This window comes from Lepisma saccharinum, chromosome 25, assembly GCF_977018435.1.
Source record: "Lepisma saccharinum chromosome 25, izLepSacc3.1, whole genome shotgun sequence".
Classification (NCBI taxonomy): Eukaryota; Metazoa; Arthropoda; class Insecta; order Zygentoma; family Lepismatidae; genus Lepisma; species Lepisma saccharinum.
In genome coordinates, this window is record NC_139253.1 from 42101813 (window position 1) to 42126895 (window position 25083).

The window sequence follows — 25083 nt, forward strand, 5'->3', positions numbered from 1 at the left end:
CCCTTGCCGTCGTAGAGCGCTGTGCTAACCACTCCGCCACGAAGGTCGGCATAAACACGCCTGCAAAACGGACGGAAGTCAATGAGACTTTTGAAGTCTTCAGCCTCTATCACACTCCAGAAGACACTGTTAAGACAATGGGAAGCCGCGATGCACAGCCTCCGTTCCGGGAGCGAGCACCCAGCTTTTCTCTACGTAATTATGAGAATCATCTACAGGGAAGCGGCTGGTGGGCTTACACACGGGCGAGTCGCAGCCATGACCCGACTCAAAAAGGAAAGTTATATAAGGTTTGAGTCGCGGCGTGCTTGGCTTATTCGTGACAGAGAAGTGAGTGAGTGGTAGTGTTGTGGTGCAAGGGAACATCGCTTCAGGCATGGAGTTCCTCAAGGTTGGTTGATCGAGCATCCTTTTGACATTGTGTTGCTTAGTTAGTTGTGTTGTGTAAGAAGCAATAAGTGTGTATCTGTCAAGATGACAATTTAGCAAGCGTAATTATCACATAGCCGATATTATATAACTCCTCTTTTGTCTAGTAGATTAAAGACATTCGTGTCCCATTCTGGGCCGAAGTGACTGAAACTGGTTGATCAGTTCATTTTTAATCGACTTTATGCACAAATAGACTAATCAAGACTTGAGGTTACATATGAGCACTCCACCGGGGAAAATATATACCCTGAAATCTTTGATACAAGTCAACGGTGCTAACCACTATGCTACCTAAATCAAGCATGAGGACTGATTAAATCGGAGAGGGATGTTGACATGTAGATATGTCAATCATGTTGCTTAATTGATTTGGTTTATTTTACTTTGCTTTTCTATCCCTTTCGGCTAATCGCGAAAATGAGGTAATTGTGAAAAGATGAAATGGATGAAGGGACAGTCACAAACACACATTGACAAAACACAACACGAACCCCACAGAGGATTATACTGGCTGTGAGTCCAGACGCCAGAGCCTCGTTAGTCTGCACAATGCAGTGCAGGGTGTACTACGTGGAAGACAAGTTGACATTTGAGTGTTTTCACCCCTTACACTTCTTCGATACTACAAAATTTAAATAGAATGTGTATTTTTTCAGAATTTTGAATTTACTTTTATAGTATTCAATTAGTAAATTTTATGATACGAAAGCATAAGTGAAACACTTATTAACCATGGACATGTCTATGTAACCCGGTGCTTAGTCTAATCTATGCCTAATCAAAGGTTGGTTTCTACTCTGTTATATTGACAAGATATAGTCTGTAGTTTAAAGATGGACCGAACTTCTATATGTATGTGAAATCGAACCTCGAATACCATCAGTCACTATGCATTAGGCAAGTTCTCTGATGCTAATCCACGGGTCAAAGGTTGGAATGCAGATCGAGATTGCAGCTATTCTCTCGTTCATTTAATCAAGTGATAATGCATTAGTCTACGGAAGTAGAAAGGTTACGCGCCTACCAAATATAAATATGTATGATCAATTCTATTCGGACACACACTATTTTTTTAAGAATAAAAAACAGAGTTCGATACTTGAGCACCAACTCTAAATTTCTCAACAAACTTAATCTAAGACAGATCATGGAATCATGAGAATTGCAAACGTCATTTCCGCCAGTCACTCAGTAATGAGTTTGCTACCGTACGAGTGACCAATGTTCGATTCCTGGTGCTGATAGGAGTATTTGTAATCGTTGATTTATTTTCTTATTTTTCCTATTTACGTTGCTCTTATACCACTTTTGGCTATTCGCAACGATGGGGATGATGATGGTGATGAGATCGGATGCATGTAGGGATCCTACGGACGATCGTCCTGGCTGTAGATCCAGACGCCAGAGCCTCGTCAGCCTCCAGCAAATACAGCCCAGGGTGTATGTACCTACTACGTAGATGAGAGGTTGGCTTTTGAGCATCACACAATCCCAGTTCTTTCTGAAAGGTTCAGCATTCACCTGAAGTGGCCGGGGAGGAAAACCACGAAAATTATCACTGAAGATGGTCATCCGGGAGTTGAAACTGTGAGAAATTTTCGAACTTTCCAGGCGAGGTTAAAATCTTGAAATCTACAAAATATTTACTCCTCAAACTGATTGTTTTTGCACTTCCGGAATGAAAACTGATCATTTCAAGAAATGTCAGACACTTACAGTGCAAAAAATATCAAGAATTAACTACTTTTAAATACGATCCTTTGAAATTTCTTAACTGTTCGGGATCCTGAAAAGTCGGGAAATGATTTCCCGAAGTCGGGATCTGACCTTGACAATTCATGTGCAGTCATTTTGATATTATTATTATTTATTTATTTATTTTTTTTTTTTTTTTACACACATGATCTTTCGGCGCATAAAACCTTGGATCAGAGATACCAGAGGCGTCTGCTGACTGCATGCGTCAATTGTTGGAAAAGAATGATTAGAGTGATTCTATATTACATTTCTTGAATCTGAAGTGAAAGCAAGTAGCTAATCATTCTCTTCCCACAATTGACGCATGCGCCGTATGCACCGCATGCGCTCAGCAGACGCCTCTGAGACATTAAGTAGTCTCTGTTTGATATCTGTGTAAAAAACTATTCATAAACAATTTATAGATGTTGATGGAAAGGAAGCAAGACGAATCCTGTATCTGTTTAAAAAGTGGACTGAAGTCTGAACTTGTCAACAAAACCAAAGAAATCAATTTCAATTTTATGATTTGTAAAATAATTATTATTATTATTATCATAAAAAGTAAAATTTATGTTTCTATGACTGAAGGGTAAAATGTGAAATCTCACTCTTCCCTCCTAATAAAAAAATAATGTATTTAGTTTTCTGTGTGTACTCATTGTCAGTAGCTAATTACTATTTTCAAAACTTCGAGCAATCTCATCGTCACGATTAACTTAAAGGGATTCCGAAGAGCGACGTGAAATAAGTAACATGACAAAAAAAAGCACTTCTCCTGTATAACTTCAGTTGTCATTTTGAGTGATTCTTATAAAAGTTTAAAAATTAGGAAATAACTATAGTGGCGAAATTTTTGCTTTAAAGATATTAAGTTTATTTTTCATTTCACAGATGTCGCTGTAAGATCTCATTAAGTTTCTCCTTAAAGAAGTAAAAGAAAACTGGAAGATAAATCTAGTTAAGTAAGCAAATAAAGTCATAATTATTGAGTACTAACAGAACTGATTTAGAATGTGTATATTTAACTTATTAATGAAAGAATTCTCAATTAAATTTTATCAGTCTTAGTATTTTGTTTAAACATTAGCTAAATATATGTTTGTGTTGAACGAGGAAGCGTTATTGTAAACTCTACAAAACTTATTTTTTCGTGAATTGCACAAATATTGAAATGCATTAGTTACAGATGTAAGTGTTCAAATAGGCTAACAAAGAAGCCAGGTGAAAAAGATATGAAAACATTAATTGTGATAAGTGAAAAATATGGGTGACATAATGAGCTTTATGAACTTTTCCAAGAGAATGCACACCATACTTTTTTTCTTTTGAAGATTTATTATTTATTATCTTCTATTGTAAGATCCGGGGCCAACGATGCATTATTGTAATTGTTTACGATTATGAATAAATATATGTCAAGCTTGTCAAATATGAACACGTAACAAATTCTCGATTCGAGTCCCGATCTGGAAATTGGTGTTTAGTATATGGGTTTATCCAGTCGTTAGTTTCAGCTAATCATTGATTCCATCGTCACGATTACCCTATAGAAGTAGAAAAGCGGCGTAAAATAAGTAAATTCGAGCAGCGGCAATGCTTGGTAAGCTTGAGATTTCTCGTTGCAATCAACACTGTTTCATTCTCACCAAATGAGTTGAGAGGTGTTTTGCATTCATTCTCTGCAATTCATGAAATCTGGGAGAGAACTTTAAGGTTTAAGAAATCTGTTGGCCTAATTTGTGGGAGCAGTAAAAATAGTAGTTTGTAAAGAAGAAATGCATGAAATTACGTATCTTACTGCTTAATATATTAAAACGCATGAAAACTTAGATTACTTCTACCATGTCAGTATTTCTGCTATTTTGGGCTAATCATGACGATGAAGATGAAGCATGATTGGACATTGATGAGCGGACAAAAACACCAAGGCAGACATCGGGGCTCGAAATCGGAAACATTCATGGACTAGATCGTGATTCGACCACACAACGTGCTTGTGCACCAAGGCATCAGAACTTAATACAATTCCAACGCCCAGTTACCTACTCAATAGTAAGGTACATTGTAATGGATTGTGTAGCTAGAAGAACTCGAAGTTAAACAGCCCGTAAGAAACTGACATCCAGTACATAGTTCGAACTCATGACATTGATAATACCACAAACAAAATGATACACAAATGCTTCACCGAAAGTTCGAACCTAGAACCTCTGGGTTCTTGAAATGAAGGGGTTCCGGCATAAGCGTATCTTGGGTCCCAATTTTGAGGGGACAGAATCGAACTTTGGGGCTTAACTTTTGAGTGGGGGTGTCTTGGAAAGTTGTCCATCTCATTAAAATACCATCCAGGATGATTTGCTAAATAACTGTTATATTTTCGAAATCACGAATATTACTCCTTTTCACTTTGCTCCTCAGATCACAGGAGGTTAACAAAGTACTTGTAAATTTTAATAAAATTGACTTTTGGGGGAGAGATGCAAGTGGCCCCTTTCCCCCGCCAAATTATGCTTATGGGTTCGGATTAGGGGTCACAGTGGTTCGGACTCACTTGAAACTGTATGTTCAGTTTCGAGGAGCTTATCTGAGAACAAGGTAGGCTTCAATTTTGACAAACTTGTATTAAATTGATATCGCCATACAAATAGATTACATAAAACAATTAGAGCATAGTTAAGCAACGGACTGGGACTTCCCGATGGCGCATTGGTCGCGTCATCGCCTTGTAATCAAGGCGTCTCAGGTTCGATACCCGGTGAAGGCACATACGCGTTCGGATCCCACCTTATACTGTAGGTCCAGTCCTGGTTAGCCTTACTGTGTATATAGTGCACCAACTGAAACCCAACTTAAGCAGCAGACATACAGTGAGAGAAAACTCCCGCTGTACCTTTGGTGCTCCATCTCGACTCCGTGTCCATTCGTGATACGCCAGTTGAAAAAAAAAATTAAATCATTTCGCTTGAGCTTGTGCATGCATTTTGTCACTTAGAGTGTCTTTAATGATCAGGCGACATCTACCTTAGTGTTCTTGGCGAGAGAATGTCAATAGAGAGTAATCAATTAGCATGAACACTTTTTTTCTCTCTAGACATGTTTATTTTACTTTCTCCAGTTCATATTTAAGATGCGCTTGATCAAATAGAAGAGAATGAGTAGGAGAAGGGAATCTTGAGAATGTGATGAAATCCAGATGTGTCCAAAGAGTAAAATCAGTGAGGTTGCTGTCCTCTCTATATCCTATAACAACTTCTAATTTATAATCGATTCAATAAAATGTAAACTCAAAACCATGCCATGAAGGCGCGTATGAGAAGTTCAAATCCTGATTGCAAGTAAGATGGTGTGATGGTTTTTCTTGTATGTACGCATTGCTTGCATTATAGAATTATTTTCCTGTAGTTTACGGTTATTACAAGCATAAGAAAACAGTTTTTCTTTGTGACGTTTCAGGAGAACACACGCTCCTTTCATCAGACATTTATTTTCATTTTGACTAAATATACAGTTACAACATTGGTTAGTAATTTTTTAAACAAAAAGAATCCGTTATATAATGGATGTTGTCAATGTTACATAAAATACATCCATGCCAATTCAGAACATTCGCGTATAACAATGGATAACATATTTTTATTTTTTTTCCTGAGAGCACAAAGACTATGTTCTAATAATGAGGATATCAAAAATGAAGAAGAAAGGCTTTTTAATATAGCAAAAGAAAATGGCTTTCACACTAACAGAATAAACCAAATCAAAAAACAAGTCACAAGAAAACTAAAGGAAAAGAGAAATACAGACAAAGATGAAAAATCTGTTGAAAATAAATTTGTGTGCATTCCATTCCACAAGGGATTCTCACATAAAATTGCAAAAATTTTTAGAAGTTTTAATTTCAAAATTGTTTTTAAATCACCAAGAAGTTTGGAATCTACATTTAATGAATTCAAAATAAGAAACTCTCTACCAGATGTGGAAACCACAGGAATATATAATGTAAGTTGTTCATGTTCAAAGGAGTATGTGGGACAAACAGCAAGGACAATGGCAATAAGATGGCACGAACACGATTTGGACATTATAAATCTAAACCCAAGAACAGGTTTGTCAACTCATATCATCGAAGAGAAGCATTTCATTAAAAAGAGAAGGGTTTTAAAAAGATTAACGGGAAACACAGAGTTGAATGTCTGGGAAGCTTCGTTCATTGCAGAAGAACACTGGAATAAATTAAATAATGAAAATGGTAACATAGATCCAGTATGGAGTTTTCTTTTTCACAAATGGAGTAAGCCACCATCTTTAAAATTTAATGTAACAGAAAACATCAAGAGACTTTGTGAAAACAATGATGAATTTGAATTACCTGATGATATTTGGGATTCATAATTTTAAAAAAAAATCTGAAATAAAAATAAAACACTGCTTTTTTCACAGTTAAGTTGCTATATTACAACAATGTAACATTGACAACATCCATTATATAACGGATTCTTTTTGTTTAAAAAATTACTAACCATTGTTATACCTGTATCTTTAGTCAAAATGAAAATAAATGTCTGATGAAAGGAGCGTGTGTTCTCCTGAAACGTCACATAGAAAAACTGTTTTCTTATGCTTGTAATAACCGTAAACTACAGGAAAATAATAATAATAAAACATGATGGTGTGATGACTGATGAGTACTACTTTTCGACAGTTAGATTTAATACAACACTAAAAATGCTGACTAAGGCTGTCTTTATTATGTAATAACGCACTATAAATATAACATTTCCACCTCTAGCAGGATCTTCTTCAGACAAAGATTCAAACTTAAGAAAAATGAATCTTTGTCTGAAGAAGACTCTGTTAGATGGTGAAAACGTTACGTTTATATTGTGTTATTATATTCATAAAGACTCCCTTGGTCAACATTTTTAGTGTTTTATTAAACATGGAAACAAGGCTTAATCGTGTTACAATTAAGTTTGCTCTCAGTATATGTACTAAGTGCAAAACAAACTACTCAACCTAGGAAAACTCAGAACCTGAATATATCCTAACAATATTCTAAATATACTAAGTCAGTGATTTAACACCCTGCGATTCTTATTATAATTATTCTTTGCAACTATTGATACATGCTCATTATAAAGGAAGAATTCTTACTGATTGAACTCAGGAGTTAGGCTACATTATCAATATACAGTGTACTGTTTTAGAGGAGTTTGTTCTAATTTATTTTCTTGAATATTTAAATACACATGTTCATGACATTACACAATCTAAGTGATGCACTACAAGAACATGACTTTTAATTCGGCAAACTACTTTCTTGCATCCAAATATTTGTGTCTGTTTAATAAGTGTTTCGACAATGTTTTTGTTCAGTTTATTAGAATTTGGAACGAACAAGACATTAAATCCTCCTGAAGACCAGTAAAGGTTTGCATAACATTCAAACCTCACAAGAAGGTATTCGGCAAAAAAGGCGCACTGGAACATTTAGGCAATAATACTCAACATTATTTTTGTTACATGTGAAAGTTAAAGAGTACTTTCTCCACCGAACAAGAAGTTGACCCAGTATCGAAGGGTATTCGTGTTAATAGCACCTCATAAGTGGCTTAAAACTGCTGTAAAGGGAAAGATCCTTATCTCTTCCCATGCATATTCAAATCCTACCACGAACCTCCCTTATACGGTGTTTCCCATTGTAGCTTGCGGGATTTATAGCGGAATTTAACATTATCACGATTTGTACATCTTCCCCCCGTTTCAACGTTCGAATTCTATACCGTGTGAAGGTTCTCTCTGCGTACAACGTTCCGGTAAGCGTGGTGCGAGTTCAGAATGCCACAAGATATCATTTCCTGCTTCTTTGGCAACCGTGCATTACGAGGAACACTGTCAGTTTTCTGGTTGTTGGTTGTAGCGACAATGACAAACGGCTCTGAAGGAAGCGTGTTTGTATGCTTTTGTTTCCCATTACTGAACGTGTTTTCTCTCCAGACATCCTTGGGAATTCAGTGCCAATATCAAAAGCCAAGAAGGAAACGGAAGAACAAGGAGACAGTGACCAAAGTCGAACTTAATTAGTAGTTACTCTAGGCCAAAAGTTGTAATCGTTCTCTACGGAAATGCATACTTACTCTGACAGGGCCATTTGCAAATATTGTTGTGCAGGGATACCCACTATGGGAAATAATGACACGGACGCGCGGATGTTTTCCTTAAAATATAAAATTCAACATGTACATATTTTTCTAAAATACAGGGTGATTCAGAATTCCTATTACACACTTCTATGGGTTGTAGAGGGGACTAAGAGGTTCAAGTTTTAATAAGGAATCCATGTCCGGAAACTTACCGTTTTGGTACTACACAGATGACAAGATCACATAATTTCATATCACCCACTTTACCTGCGTCACTACAAGAGCTGCTCAATATGGCGACCCTGAAGTTCGTTGCAAACAGTGTACCTCCGAAGGATGTTTGCATACACACGCTCAAAAATACCTGGTGTGTGCTGAATCGTGACTGCTGCAGCCATAACTCTTCCTCCGACACTACAGGAGTCTCATAAATAAGACTCTTCATGTGGCTCCATACGAAAAAGTCAGGAGTTAGATCCGGCGATCGTGGTGGCCAAGGAATTGGTTCGCCGCGACCTATCCACCCGTCCCCGTATGTTTGATTGCGATGTTGTCGGAAAGTGGGAAAAGTGTGCTGGTGCGCCATCATGTTGGAACCACATGTACAGTGTAAACAGATTGTAAGGAGAGGACGTTGGTAACAGCACACATGGCATCAGGTGACTGAAGACGTCGCCCTCCGTCAATGTGGGTTGCCTACCGTGAAGATGGAGATGTGAAATTATGTGATCTTGTCATCTGTGTAGTGCCAAAATGATACGTTTCCGGCCATGGGTTCCTTATCAAAACTTGATCTACTAAGTCCCCTGAAAGTATGTAATAGGAATTCTGAATCACCCTGTATATGTAGAAGAAGTTTGCACCACGGGGCCATGCTGCAATATGTACGGTGGAGGGAGAATCAGAATATATTTCCTTAGTAATTCATTTAATTTAGCTGGTTCTAAGTCACTTTTGATACTACGTGCACCATATTTAATCCGTTAGATGAATAAAGGGAAGAATTAGTTGGGTGGGGGAGGACACGCTGTCATAATTAATACTTTATGTGGATTTTGACATGATCTGGGGTAGAGCGGACACACCATTGACCTTGGACGGATAGGCACCCCTTTGTCGACAGGGTGGTAATTGTAACTGAGGTGATGATACGAATCGCCCTAGTTATAAGTTATTAAATTAAGAATAATTTCCATCATTGTTAAGGATTAATATAGTCCCATTTAGCAATATAATATTCATACATGTAGCACAAAGCTTTCCTCTATTTTAAACTTACGTATGTAAAAGTGTTCAGGAAGTAGAAAACGTTTATCTTCTCTATAATTGTGAACACTGACACAGTTATAAATATTAGAAAACTGACAGAATGTATTGTGCTAATGCTTAAACAATACTATTCTGTTTTGTTGGATACTAGCAATAACATATCAGTAAAACATAAGTAAAACAAGAACAATTCACAGTTGGAAATATTTGGCAACAAGTGATTGTTATTTCCTGGCGTGTTGAGGCTAGTGTTATCCCATACCTTCCTAATACAATGGTTTATTCTGAAGTTAAACCTTGACCTCGGATTCTAATCACAAATAAGACACGCATGCAGAAGCATGCCAAGCCATTTCGAGATGTAAAATACGGTTCTTTTGCCGGAAATTTTATTCTGTTTACCCATATCTTAAATGTTATATTCTTTTGGAAAATTTGAGCCCTTCAGTACCGAGCATCATTCTCAGGATGTCTTGCTGAATATTATTCCCTCTTACGGTTTCTTAGTATGATGTGTCCTCGGTTTTTCCATCTAATTGTCTTATTTTTCTACAAATTTGAAACAGAATTGATCTGCCACCTATTCTAGCTGTTGTCCTTGACCTATTTATTTAATCAAAAATGTACCAAAAGCTGACCTATTGCAGTAAATCTAAAATATAGTTATTTTCTTCTGACATAATGCGACTAAAAATAAAACGTTATACCGTGAAACCGATTTATTGCATATTCTCAATAAAGAGGTTTATATCATTTTCAAGTTTAACTTTCAAAGTTAGTTTGAAACTAAATATATATCAAAGTATATATGAACAGTTAACCATACAGTTGCCATTGTGAGCAGACCTCAGCGAAAGTAAACGGTCCATTTTGAATGAGATGGATGCGATAAGGATGTGTGCGGTACGGTGGATGTAAACGTTACCTCTGACGACATATGAGACAGAATAATCATCATTAAAGAAAGCAACAAGAATCTAACTGTAGGGGCTTGTTCTGCAGTAGAGATTACAACCCAGATTTTCTTCTGAAATACGAAATACGAATAATATAATGCATTGTATGGAAGAACCTCAAGTATATACTTCTTAAGCTAAGAGAAAGCAAAGTTGCTAATATTAAAACTTACGAGAAAATAACGTTGAAAACTAGATGAAAAATATGATTTTCCCCCCATTTGTATCGTCCATCGTACATAGCTACATTTATATATTTTAAGTTCCTTCTCAATACTATTGGAAGGACACGTTGTGGTTTTTGACAAATTGCACTCTACACAGACTAATGAAGACCTTCTCTTGAATTTGAGATGAGTCCGAGACTTAAGGATACCATTTAATCGATACTTACTATGAATAATGCCGCATCGATAATATCGATACAAGACAGATTTGAATAACTTTAGAAGTTTGTCTTGCCTTTCAACCCTGATGATTGTAACTTATCGATTTATTTACATATTCAAGTATGCTGGTAACCTGATACATTCTACTTAACAGAATACAAATAGCTATTGTAGAATTCATCTCATAATTACTTTTATCTGTCCTACAAAACTGATTAATAAGAAATATGGAGAATACAGCATACTGGGAGCAGGTGCTTTCACAATTTCCACGAGGAGTGTAAGGGACTACCCTTTCTGAAGGCACTTTAATGTCAACCTCTCTTCGGCGTCTGGACTCAGACAGTATAATCATCTGAAGGGCTCGTGTTGTGTCGTTCATATATGTTTGTGAATATCCCTTCATTAATCTCATCTTAACACCGTTCATCTCTATCGTCACAATTAGCCAAAAGTGGAAGAAAGCGACGTCAAATATACTAAATCAATCAACAATTTGCACGAAATACTTCAACATAACAAAACAGGCCTTCCAAAGAAGCGATGGAAATATACAGGGTGGGCACAAAGTCCCGTGACCCCCATTAAAATATGATATGGTATGACGTATACCAATCCAGTATTTCACAGATCATATGCATACATCTTAACTGTCACTAACTGTTCAAAAGGTCCGTATGAACCCATCATTTTCGTAACACAGAATTATTCGTCGCCATGTCCTGTGTGACATCTTCCTCAACATTGCTGGAGTAACGTGTGGGAACGCTCTCCGCACAGCGTCTTTCAATTCTTCAACCGTATCATAACAGTCCTTGGCAACAATTTCCTTGATAAAACCCCATAGTGCATTGTCACACGTTGTGAGGTCAGGGCTGCGTGGTGGCCAGTCAAGTGGAGCCGGTAAGGCAGGAGACTCACGACCAATCCAACGTTGTGGAAAAACTTCATTGAGGTACTCGCGAACTCGAATTGAAAAATGAGTGGGTCCACCATCTTGCTGCAACCAGCATGTCTGCCTAACCCCCATGTCTGTCAAGAGAGGCACAAACCAATAACGAACATGTTCAGATATTCATGCTGATTCACAACATTGTCCACAAAATAAGAACCATAAAGGCGTTTACTGTCCATGCCCGCCCATATCATGACGAGGAGGATTGTTCTCCAGTTCTTCGTAAAAAGAAGGGTTTTCCTTTGACCAGAACACGTTTCGTGCCCGGGAGCTCCGATAAATGGCACACTCATCATTAAAGATTACTCTCCCCCGCTTCGGTATCGTGTCAAATGTCTGAAGCAGTGCGGCACATGCGTCCTTCCTGCGCATCAAGTCATTGTCCGATAACTCATGAACACTCATCGGTCGATATGGTCGTACCCCTTTAAATCCAACTTCATGTGCTTACGCATTGTGGACCGGGGTATGACCAGTTCCGCGGATCTCTTCCGCGTCGACTTCATTGGGGATCTTACCACGGATTCGGCTACCTCTCTGCACTGTTCCTGTCTGGTGGACGGTTTGCCACTTCGTGGTTTGTCCTTCACGCTACCGGTGGAAAAAATCTTCTTTTCCCATCGCAGCAACGTGAATTTGGGAGGAGGGGCTCGTCCAAACCGCTGTTGTAAGTCTGTTCGCACATTCTCCAATGTTCGTCCAGTTCGTTCCCTTTCGTGAACTCAACAGCTGGAAATCAATGTTCAATGATGTAGTCACTTGTGTCAGCCATGATTTACACCTGCAACATGCAATATGTACAAGCATTAGCAACAAATAATAATTTAGCAATTGCAGTCACAATATGTAGGGGGGTCACGGGACTTTGTGCCCACCCTATATAAGATGTGAAAATACACATTGCCACGTCCTAATTTCCAATCTGTTTATAATTTCCAGGAAATTATTCCAAGTTGAATAAAAATCTTTGTCCATTCAGGTGGAAAATTATAATACCCACATGCTCCAGTCTGTAATACAAAACTACAGACTAGCCGTTATCTTGAAATATCTTAATAAGAAACGGGTTACTTCACCAGAGCTAATAGCGCTAGGGCTTTCTCACAGATGAAAAACAATTTAAACACGAAGACCGACTTTTTCCATCTTCCTCTTTGCGAAATCTACGTCACGAACTGCTCGTATACTCGTGTGCCGTAAAATCGAAAGAACCTATCATTAAATTGATTAACTGCCAAGAATCGGCCTTTTTCCAGAGTGATGTTTATTGAACCTTAACGCCGTATTGATGTGGCGATTAAGATACCGTTCCGATACCAGATTGAACTTCGATAGCTGTAGTGATCTGGTCATAGCACACGTATTGATGGCTTTATAATTTATCCTCTGTGTTGTCATCACAAGATCAGTGCTTAGGAAGTTTTAGCTTCACACTATCCTGCCGTGATCGTGACGAAGTCCACCTCGGTATCATTATCTTATGCAATGATTGTGCTTGTCATTATTCAAAGGTTACAACGCACACGAATAGCACAGATAACGGCATAAAAGAAGCAAAACCCAAAGTTTGGCACATCGGAATCGGATAATAGAAATCAGAACCCTTTGATCTCCAAGTTAAAGTAATGTTATAATGTAGATCGAGAAAATTATAGCATGGTAACCAGACACGTATCTAGAAATACATTTCGGTGGGTTCGAATCAAGTGTCTGAGAAATGATAATAATAATATAAATGTTTAAGTGAATACGTTTGTATAATTTATATGTCTATTTACAATAATATGAAAATTAATTAATATTGTATTTTTGTTGTTTAATCAATAAGTAAAAATGCTGTGTAAGCATAGAGATATAACAACACGTATTCATTATCTGCCTTACGTGTAGTTAAGATCGCAAACATGTGTGTAGAAACAACTGTCCTGGCAAGGAAATTAATGTCAAAAAGATAAACAATTGAATATTTCTTTAAAAACAAAAAGGGATGTTAGATCCAGTTGACGTAAAGCCTATGATTAATATTTTATGCATAATATTATTATAAGTAGTAATGTGCATCTCCTTTGATACTGTCATTCAAAGCCATGTGGTCCCAATACAACCCTTGCCTTCCAGTAAGTTCTGCGATAACCCTCGATTATACAACAAATGCAAAAAAAGTATATTTTTATTATTTAATTTATGTACTTGATAAGTCTTTGGTTTTTTTTCGGACCCCTTGGATCCTTCAAAATACTTCCTTGATGGCCAAATGTATTTAAAATTCAATATATATTTAAAACAGAACCTATCTGTTAATCGGTGTTTTTTCAACTTCTTCGTGATCCTTAGGTACTTCGAGTCATTTCCGAAAGTCAGGTGATGCAGACTATTCAGTAACGTGACAAGCACTTGGTCGAACAGATACTTGTGGAATCGTGGGCTATTATCTAGGAAAAAATTCCATGATTGCAAGTTGAAAATATTAGTTTACGAACTAAGTATTAATTTCATAGTTAACGTATTCATTACAAAAACATTATACAAATAACCTTGAGGTACCATCCTCATTCTAAATATTAGCCACACGGCTATCACGTTTGCAACGAATGATGTGTTCACTAATAATGTGTTCCATGTGAAATGAAAAATAAATTACTTTAATTAAATATTGTCGTGATAAATTTAATGCAACTGTGTATTTGTTCAATTGTTAATTCTTTTCTTTGACGTAGTGTATTGAACGTTGTATATCGAAACGATGTTTTGCTGTACGTTTTCACGACATTCTTACTAAGCTGTAGTGGTTTCCGGACGTATGTGTGAGAAGGCGCACAAGTGTGTGTGTATATAAAATTAAATAGTTCATATGTCCGTATACACACGTCCCAACACACTCCCCTTCCCCCTCCTTTACATACACAAGAAAATACGGGTCAAGAATTCAGAAATGTATTTCTCATGTGTGGAGAAGGAAAATGATATATCGTGGGTTCGGAAATGTGCAATTTCTGAGTAATAAAACTTGCAAATACACCAATGCATTCATTTACTGGAACTATAATACACTCTATTGATATGCCCTGCCAGGAAATGCTCAAAAATGTCCATCTTCTGGGTGAAAACAGGCCTTAGTTCGTCCCGTCGTTGAGTTTCGAAGACGCTCCAAACTGGCGTAGTGCCTAGTGTGTGACAAGCCTCCACAATTCGGGTACGGAGAGTTGCTGCACAGCAGTCGAATACACCAGCGTCACTTTTCTTATATCTCCTTACGTTAATCGTTATGATGAGGAATACTATATTAGATTTTTTCTGTCTCTCTAGATTATTTGCGACGATGAGGATGAATGATGTACTTATATGAAGGACAATGGAACAACCACAATGATAGGGTTGCAAAGGGTTCGAACTTGGAATATCTTACTTCATTGTGCGTTACAATGACTACTTCGACAAGGAAAATATAAAAACGAAGTTGTTCAATTCGTACACTGGCTGGAATTTATACAAAATATCCCAGACTAAAATAAAAACAGTATTTACCGAAGATATTGTGGAAAATTCAAATCTATTAACACAGTCCGTCCAAAAGAAGTTAAAAAGCAGAAATTCAACTTTTAAGACATTCTTCTCTAATAAGCGAAGCGACATTACTCCTTGAAACTGAAGGCCGGAACATTTCCCCATTATGCTACGAAGAACTTTCACATTTTAGTATGACAAATAAATAAATGTTCAAATGCTTTATACTCCTGTTACAAAACTTTACAAGCTAAACAGTATTTGACCAGATTTATTTCATACTTATATTTAAAGCACAGAGAAGTTGGGAAACGTTTTATAAATCATTTCTAAGAAATGAGGAAGCAGAAGGTCAAGTTGCTCATGCATTCAAGTTCGTTATCGCGGCGAAAGGAATTGTGGGAAAGGAAACTTAGAAGGAAATTCAAATAAAGGTGTTTCCGAGTGGTCTTGGAAATATATATTTTTCCTCAGAACCTGTTACAAAGTAATCTCACCGAAGGTTGTAAGAGCATCCATATATTATTAGTAGTGATCAGTTGGCTTTAAGATAAGCCATTTACCTTGGCACTATCACATAGGCGGCATAAGCGTTTGCAGTCTTCATTCGTGATACAATGTGCGAATGATCAAATCTTTCATCGTTGTCCTTCAGACGAGGTTGCGGTTAATGATAGAGAAAGCAAATAAGGAAATTCTTCGAAAACAACCGATTCATATTATTTAAATCGTTAGGATATGCTTCATTCGGCGTCTTGGCCAAAGTTATGTGGTCGTTTACTGTATTCATCTAGAGATTGGGGCCCATATTTCGATCAGCTGGAGGCACACTCGGTCACTAGCTTACTCACAATATTTTTAGGAAGAGGTTTGAATTTTGAAGGTGAATGTTACATAGCTACGTTATGCGGGGGAGGGAGGGAGGCGGGACGAGACACACTTTGAAATATTTTGTAATTTCCACTTTAACCTTCCTTTTTAAAAATTGTTCAAAGACAGAAATTGCATCGGGGGCCAATTTAAGGGAGATTTGCATTACTACTTTCAGTTTGAAAAAGTTGATTTCTCAAAAGCTCGGAAGAGGCTGTAGCCCCATCAGCACCCCTTACGTACGCCAGTGAACTCGGTTATAAGTCCGCTCTTAATAAAATGAGAAAGTCGCAAATTTATTGTATGGATCAAACCCCTTGTTAAACACGTCTATGTGTAACTTATAATAATAAAGTCACATTGTATCCAGTGTTATATTTAAAGGGAGAGAAATAATTTAATCAGGTTGAGAAAGTGCAGGCACAATATCTTCATCATGTACTACTTAGTACGTTATAGTTGCCACAAACTTACATGTATTACTCCAATCAGTGTCCGATTTTGTATTTCGAGCGTACAATTGAGTTACGACAATGGATCGGATACGTTCTGATGTAAAAGAGAGTGTAAATATAGGTTGTTTATGCTTGCCGTGGGGAAATAGTAAACATGGCGCGCTAGGGAATCATGAAATCCTGAATTCGAATTCTGGCTAAGTACTGGACGTTTCATTGCATTTGTTTCGTCATCCAGTGATGACAACTTATATGGGCCCGTGAGGCCTGAGACCACCCAATAATTTGTTGTATTCTTCTTAGTGTTATTGTTACATAGTTGTTAGAGCGATTCGTGGCACAGTACTTGTTGAAAACAGTAAATGCACTCCTCACAAAAAGTTTGGAATATTGATAGGCACAGCCTTGGAATGCAACAACACATGGTATCTATCTGCTTGCTGGACTTTCTTCTGTTTTCGCCGACATGTGCCACCTATTGGATAATATAACAATATTCTAAACGTATTGTGCCTAATAAAACAATATTCCAAATTTTTTGTGCCTAATATAACAATATTTCATACTTTTTATGAGGAGTGTGTGTGTATATATATATATATATATATATATATATATATATATATATATATATATATTTATTTTTTAAAGAAATACGTACATAAGGATGCAATGTTGGTGTGCATTAATATTATGATACACGGAAGGGATGAGATATGATGTGAACTTATAACTGAAGTGTTTGAGCCTACCGTTTGTTTTGCAAAGGTTGGCGCCCCTGTCGCCATCTATAACCAATCATTCAGATTGCGAGTAACTTAGAGACGAAGAAAAGAGACATGAAAATAACCAAAATTCAGAAATTATTCATTGCATTAATTTGTATTTAATCTCAAATATATTTTTACTTTAGTTGTGCCTGTTGTTTCAGGATTTCAAACTCTTGTCTAGCATTATAATTCAGAAAGGTTCTGAAGGACTTAAAACTCAATGCTCGGTTCTCTAAGCAGTCCTGGGCAACTATCCCTATTTGTGAAGGAGCGCTCTCATGTGCACGTGTGCAAGTTGGAGAGAGCAAGGTTTCTGTGAGAGGGTCGGAAAAGAGGGGAGGGAGGCTTTTAGGTGCATTTTGTATGCAATGCACAGAGCTCTCGCCACAATGCACAGCTCTCGCCATCGTTCACAAACGCATGCGAGTTGGCCAAGCGTGCTCTTAAGGTTTACGTTAGGGATAGGGTTATCAAACGTCTTCTTCTTTCCCGGACATGCCCAACATTTTAGCCTAATGTCCGGCGTCATGGAAGAATTTGAAGAAAAAAATTACAAATGTTCTACATTTTGAGCGTAATTTGAATTAAGAAAATATGTTTTTCGGTAGAAAATGAGTAATCAACTGAAACATCATGCATTAAATTCTGTGGACTGCACTCCCACACACAATAGTAAAATTAATTTTGGTTCAAACACTGGAAGAAAAAAAAAGTGGTGCCAGAACAAAGACGGATACAGAACAAACTTATTGAACTATGAACCACCAAAATGAAACTTCTGGAACCATTTCAAGTTATGTTAAGAACATTATGTTTCATATTTCAATTTATGTTAATTGCTGACTATTGGTTTGTCATTCCAGATAATAATGCAAATGTTGAGGTCAGACAATGTAGACATTTCTCACAGATTGTGTACAAGGTTTGGTACTGGTTCAGTATAATTTCAGAGTTCAGAGTTATCCATAAGATATTTTCACTAAATCTGAAATCTTAAGATAAACTACCTCCTCCGAGAAATATGACTGAAAACACGTGTGGTAAGAAATGTATTGTTGATTATTGATTGCAAGTTTGGGAATTTTGAATCTAAGAAATCTTTTAAAAAATCATTATTTTTGAAAACCGAAAATATGTCAATTTTACATTAGTTACTAACATATTCTAGTAATGGAATTGTGAAGAAAATGAAATTTCCATTACAGGTGTTGGTGACGATGGTCGCGGTTTGTTCCGCGGCGGATGTACCTGAACGATTCCAAAGACCGAGGCACTTCAACCACCATCCTTACACAGACGTCGTTGATAAGCCACTTGCACCAGCGAACGAAAGAATAGACCTTCCAGATCCACCAACATACGCAGCATTGCTCGCTCGCCTCGCTCCAAGGGCCCTGGTCAGGAAGCAGCAGGACGATGCAGCGTCCCGGTATATTTCCAGGCAAAGCATCGACGAACCGAGGATCCAGGTGTACAGAGTTCCGGTTCGCAAGATAATCCCTACCAAAGAGCCGGATCTTCAAGAACCAACTGCTGCGGCGGGGATAAGGATCCAGCAAGTGACGCCCGTGCCGATACAAGACCTGATACGAAGGAACAGCCAGTACAGCGATCGTCTGGTGCAAGGTGTTGTTCCGTCGGCAGTTGTCGTGGTGTCGCCTTCTAGTCAGAATTATGTGTCGACCACCGTGAGTCCTGTGACGAAGCCCAGAACAGTCAAGCTGCGAAAGGGCAAGAGCCGTTACGAAGATCCCTATGTTAAGGTACGTGACCAAGTACTACCATCAATGAAGTAGATGTTAGATAAATGTATTTCTCCGGTTAATGAGACGGGTGTAAATACAAAAAATCGCCCATTTTAATTTTAACAAACAACAACCATGTCCACCAATGATCTGCTTCTAATCCCAAAACTTTGCATACATCAAAGTCAATTAGTTTGTTTTATGCCCATTTTATGCTCAAATAGACAAGTCGGGACTGGACCTACAGTTTGTAGTGGAATCCAATCCACTGTGCAATGTACCTCCATGAGGAATCAAAACCAAAACTCTACCACTATTGTAACTTTGGTGGTGATATGAAGAGTTCAGAATCTTCATCAGCAATGGGGAAACATTCTGAGGTATTAGAAAGATAACGTCTCGATACTACTACGTATATATTGTAGTATGCTGTATATATTCATATTATCATCACATGTAACATCAGATAGGTCTGACAGCTACATCAAGTTGTAACTGCAATGACAGCGCCAGTGAGTTGTACTAGAACGCCAAGAATTTAAGGGTAAAAATTAACATTTGTTTGTGTTTTTTGCAAATGTAGTTATCCTGTTGTACTTATCCATTTAACTGCGAAAATAAATGAACTGAGTGAAATCGATAAAATAAACATTTTCGCCTGGGCACCACGGAATGGGAGCATATTATAACAAACATTTTTTTTTTTTTTAATGAGTTGGTTAGAAACAGGAAACTACTTATGCCTGGTGTTATTAACGTATATGCGCTTGTGCGGGAAAAGATAGGAATAAATTTGTATCCTAATTGAAAAGAAATAAACTGCTTCATACAAAGCTAACTTAGCGCGAACATGCATAACAAGGTAAGGGGAGTTGAGATTTGGCGATGAGCTTCTTTGCATATTCCATGCCCTTCGCTATACCTCTGATTCAATTATGATTAGGGAACGAATAACACTTAGAGCCTTGGGCGAAAAGGTTTCACATTTATTACTCTCGACTTTTTTGGCAAGCTGATTGTCACTATTTAGTTATAGAAGTAAAGAGTGAACTTTAGAATAAGCACTCGAGCCGTTCCACATAACCAGTTGAAGATTGTCAGCTTGACCAGAAAAATCAGTTGCCTAACTCATACATGGTACTTCTTATTCTCATAGCAAGAAAGCTCTTAAGGAGAAAAAACATCACCTTTCTTCACTTCCTATGCATACAGTTCTTACGCAAGAGCCAACACAAGGACCGAAGGCTTCTTTCTGTCGTCGGTCGAGAACTAGGATATGTATTCAACAGGTTCCCCTACTCATGGAAGAACGCACACGACGAAAACAAAAGCGGCATCCGCAACAACTTTCCCATAAGTTCGCTTCTCGTGGGAATCGTGGAAAGGGTGCATCAGAGCAACCAGATAAGGAGTTTCACACAGTTTCTTCCCTGCAGGAGGACCAGCATTTGTTTCTCCAGAGGGCAACGCTGTTACGAAATTCCATATCGCATGTGGAAGGCCGAGAGTGGGTGGACGCACTTCCTCACAAACCATAACAGTGAGAAGAATAAACTTCTCAGAACAACCGGAAATTCTCAGAAACATTCAAGCTCCTGGATAAAGGAACAGTGATCATTTCCTGACTGGACAAGAATGGATTTCATTGATTGTATCTTTACATGGTCATTGTGCTTTAACTTATTTCTCCGTACACATACACACACACTTGTCCATTATGGCTCAGTGCACTTTCTCTTTTCACCATACTTACACGTAGTTATTGTTAAATGTCCAATTCATTCAATTGTGTTATTTTTTTGTTTCCATTTCCTTTAGTTTCTTTCGAAATAGATTCAGGTAATGGAGATTGGAGATTCAAGAAATAAGGATTCGAAATACAGAACTTTCAGACATTCTGTGTTGGGATACTATTTCCAGGCTAATTATCTCCTTGTTCTCAATTAATATCTCGGTTGATCGATTAATATGTAATAGGACTACACTACATCCCTACATAATCTTCAAAGCAAGTTTCCATTAGGATGCATTTTCTGGACATAACTGAACATGATAGAACAAAGAACCGCTCAATGTGGGAGGAAGGACGACACTGCAATATAGATTTCATAATATGTAGCCTTCTATAGTTACATAAAAACTACATTAGTCAATCTAGGCGTTTATTTTCACCAGTACTGGTTCGATCCTGTGTCCTATTTTGTCACTACGTTAATATTACAGAAAAAAATATTTTCAAAAGGTGTGATGGCACTTCCTGAGGCTAAATGCAAAGAGAAAATATTAACAGAATACTGGCGAAGTGCATACAAGCAGAATTTTAATGGTGTTTGAAATAGTACTGTTATTTTTCACACATATCTGTACTGTACTGTAGCATTACTTGTTATCAACCCGACACGGTGTGCAACTTAATTTCTTTCCATGTAGCCATCATCGAAAATATCACTCCCGAAACCCATTTCAATATCACCTGTTTTCCCCTAAGAGCATTAACATTCGTTATGAGGTACTAGGAATATGCTCCTGGGGATGATAAGTTATGTCTTGAGATGTAAAATAGGGGGAAAAGCTAAAAACAACTTGTGAGAAACAACTAAGTTATTACGTAAAAATTTTCAGCGAAAAATGCAGGCTCGACCAGGACTCGAACCCGGGTCTCCGGCATACCGTGCCATTGCTCTAACCACTTTTTTTTTGTTTCTTTTTTTTTAAGGAAATACCGCCTACACGGAGGTATCCCCCACCATTCACTATTTCTCACTTTTACACTTTTCAATTCTTACATTTTTCTTTGTTTCTTATCAATTGGACGAACACAAATACCCATGCCTTACCCGGGACTCGAACCCAGAACCCCTGGCGTTGTAGCGCGCTCTGCTAACCACTTCGCCACGGAGGTCGACACCACTGAGCTACCGAGCCGGCCTGGCCTCGCCTGATTTTTTGCTATCGCTGTTTTACCTGCGTGGAATAGTCTCTGCCAGTGCTACCGCAACGGGATCTGTTGTGTAATACATCTCCGGTGTGTGCCTAATCTACAATAAGCTAAGTTATTGTATACTGTTAGATTTACCGCTACTTTTTATTTTCTTATTTATCGTCACCTTTCTGCTGATTTTCACTAATAGCGACAATGAGAATGAATGGTTATTCGATGGAATTTCTGGAAAGACACTCACTAATAGCTATGCTTACGCCAAGACTCGACCCGGGACCATCGTTGTCGCTCTGCCACCGAGGCCACTGTCGCTACTTTGTGAAATAAGTATCAAGTTATTTGCGAAGGTCACGGCAGTTCGTTATACGAAAGCTGACAATGACCAGCATATTGATGCTCTCACATAAATAACTCAATAATGGTGAAACGATAGAATAAAATATAAATTATAATTTCCAGACATCTTAACGCATAATCTAAACCTTGAATACCCTGTAAAGATAAGATTCTGCTAAATTTATGCGTGAAGAGAGTAAGGTGAAGATTGTCATCTTCAAACAACTCTCACCTGCAGTGTTATTATTTCAACCTTCTTTCTTGACGGCGCATCGTTATGTGCACAAGCATTTCATTTTTATTAACATTTGACGACATGTTTCATCAGCATAATACTGGGAACTAGAACGCCTGGTTCCTTAATTCTTACAGCGTGTTGCTTCTCGTTCTAAAATACCAAATCACCATTGCATTCACATTCCCAAGTACTTCAGCTGAAACAGGAAATGCGCAAGCTTTTGACTCCAGAATCATGTGAATAAAAATGATTAAGATGCATATTTAGAATTGGCGCCCACTAAATGAAAGAGTTGATGCATAGAAATGCTTTCATATGGAAACCGAAAACTGGATATTTATATATAAACTGGAGAAGAGATAATAGGGGCATACTGCTTTACGCAATGGCAATCATTATTGAGCTTTAGTTTGTATGACCTTCGTACCAACAATACAAAAGAGATACTCGTGCAATATGCATAAGAATGTTAACGACATTAGACAGAGGGCATCTTCTTTACCTAACACACTTCGCTCTCCTCTTATTTCCTTTCCCTCAGTCAACAGCATTTTTCCAGTATTTTATCTCATTTATGGGTTAGAACTATCTTTCCTTTCAACTGTTTCAAGAGTGGATAATCTTTTACATCAGGGCATGAGGTTTCTAAGCAAATGGTTCAACTTGTTATCTCTTCTTCAATTGGTTCTCGTGTAAATATTCTCACGGTCTATCCACCGTAGGTTTCTGGTTCGAGTCCAGGTGTGAACATGAGTGATCCTTTGTGAATGTTCCTTCACTAAGTTCATCATATCATCATCCATCCACGTCGTCGTGAATAGCCTAAATAGGCAGAGAAGGGGCGCAAATTTGAAAAATACAAATTGTAAAAAATGTTGATATTTATTTCTACAAGTGTTTCTGTTTTGCTTTAGGTTAATCGCGACGACGGAGATGAATTAATCAATCGACAGTACGATAAGCACTCCCAAGCCTTGCTCAGAATTCAAATCTAGAACTTCTTCCTCGCGTTACTCTCACCACTTCGCCTCAGAGGTCAGCTTCTACAAATGTTAATGTAAACTTTGTTTGATTTGATTTGATGTTTGTTATTAGCATCGCTTTTCTTCCACTTTTAGCTAATCGTGGCAACAAGGATGAGTGATGACATGATGAAAGTAACGAAGGGGCACTCGCAGAGAACACCCTTGCAAAGGCCGGGATTCGAGCCCAGCACCTCTGGCGTTGTAGCGTACTGTACCAACCACTCCGCCACGGATACCGGCATAAACTTTGTTAACTTCAATTTTCGAGAATTAATGCAGTTTTACAATTTCAGGTACCCAAGAATTATGCTTTCTCGTATGCAGTGAAAGATGAAGACTCTGGTGACGATTTCTCCCACACGCAGGCGCACAACGGACAAGCAACGCAAGGAGAGTACCGGGTGAAACTTCCAGATGGGAGAGTGCAGATCGTCAGCTACACCGCAGACAGTCAAGGCTACAAAGCCGATATAAAGTACGAAGAGGAAAAACCCTCGCCTTCGCCATACAACCAAGTCCAAGTTTCGTCTTCGCCATACAACCAAGTCCAAGTCTCGCCTTCGCCATACAACCAAGTCCAAGTCAACCAAGTAACTCCATCGCCGCAGACACCAGTTGTCGTCAAAGCTCGACCAGTGTACAGAGTCATACGTCCTCATGATCCACAGCAACCTTACAAAGCTGCATTGATTGCTTACGCACCTTACAGGACTGCTGGCAGTAATGGTATATCGTCCATTACTCCTATTTATATATACAGAGCAGCGTTGCCTGTTCATAGGATAGTCAACTATCCTCAACACGCGCAATTGCAGTCACAAGGTATCTAAATTCTGAAACGATACTTTGATTCTGCCGAAAAGACATTAACTCCTTAGAGGCATCAAGATTTGGATACCGTTCAGAAGCGAGTGGGGTTGCAATCTCAGAAATATTCAGAGGTTGTTGTGGGCAACTGTAAAGCCCAATATGTGATTGTGTTCACCACTGAACAGTGTGGAAATCTTGTATTCTGCAATGGAAGGATTTGAAAGAAATATCATCTATAAACAATATCCAGAGAGCCAATACACTTGATTGATCTTCGATATCATCATGGCACCACACTAGAGTTCATCAGCTTAATGAAATATTGTTTCAAAATTATGAACCATTCTTTCACTAAAAATTTGAAATGGCCTCTTGTAACCACTTTTTAAGCTTTTAGTTTACAACCGTCTGGAGAATTATATAAATTCTTAAGGGAAATTAATAAGATAAAACAAGTGATTATCTGTGATATGGAATAGCTAGTCTCTCCATTATTCGACTACTCCAT

General features: G+C 38.0%; 1 protein-coding gene across 1 annotated transcript; it reads left to right on the forward strand.

Moving 5' to 3' along the window:
• The first annotated feature begins 319 nt into the window (after window positions 1-319).
• On the forward strand, window positions 320-24818 carry LOC145978511 (uncharacterized). The gene is made up of 3 exons (XM_083111141.1): window positions 320-391; window positions 18686-19243; window positions 24059-24818. Exons 1-3 carry the CDS (start codon window positions 377-379, stop codon window positions 24593-24595), a joined length of 1110 nt encoding a protein of 369 aa, XP_082967267.1. The 5' UTR covers window positions 320-376; the 3' UTR covers window positions 24596-24818.
• Window positions 24819-25083: the final 265 nt, after the last annotated feature.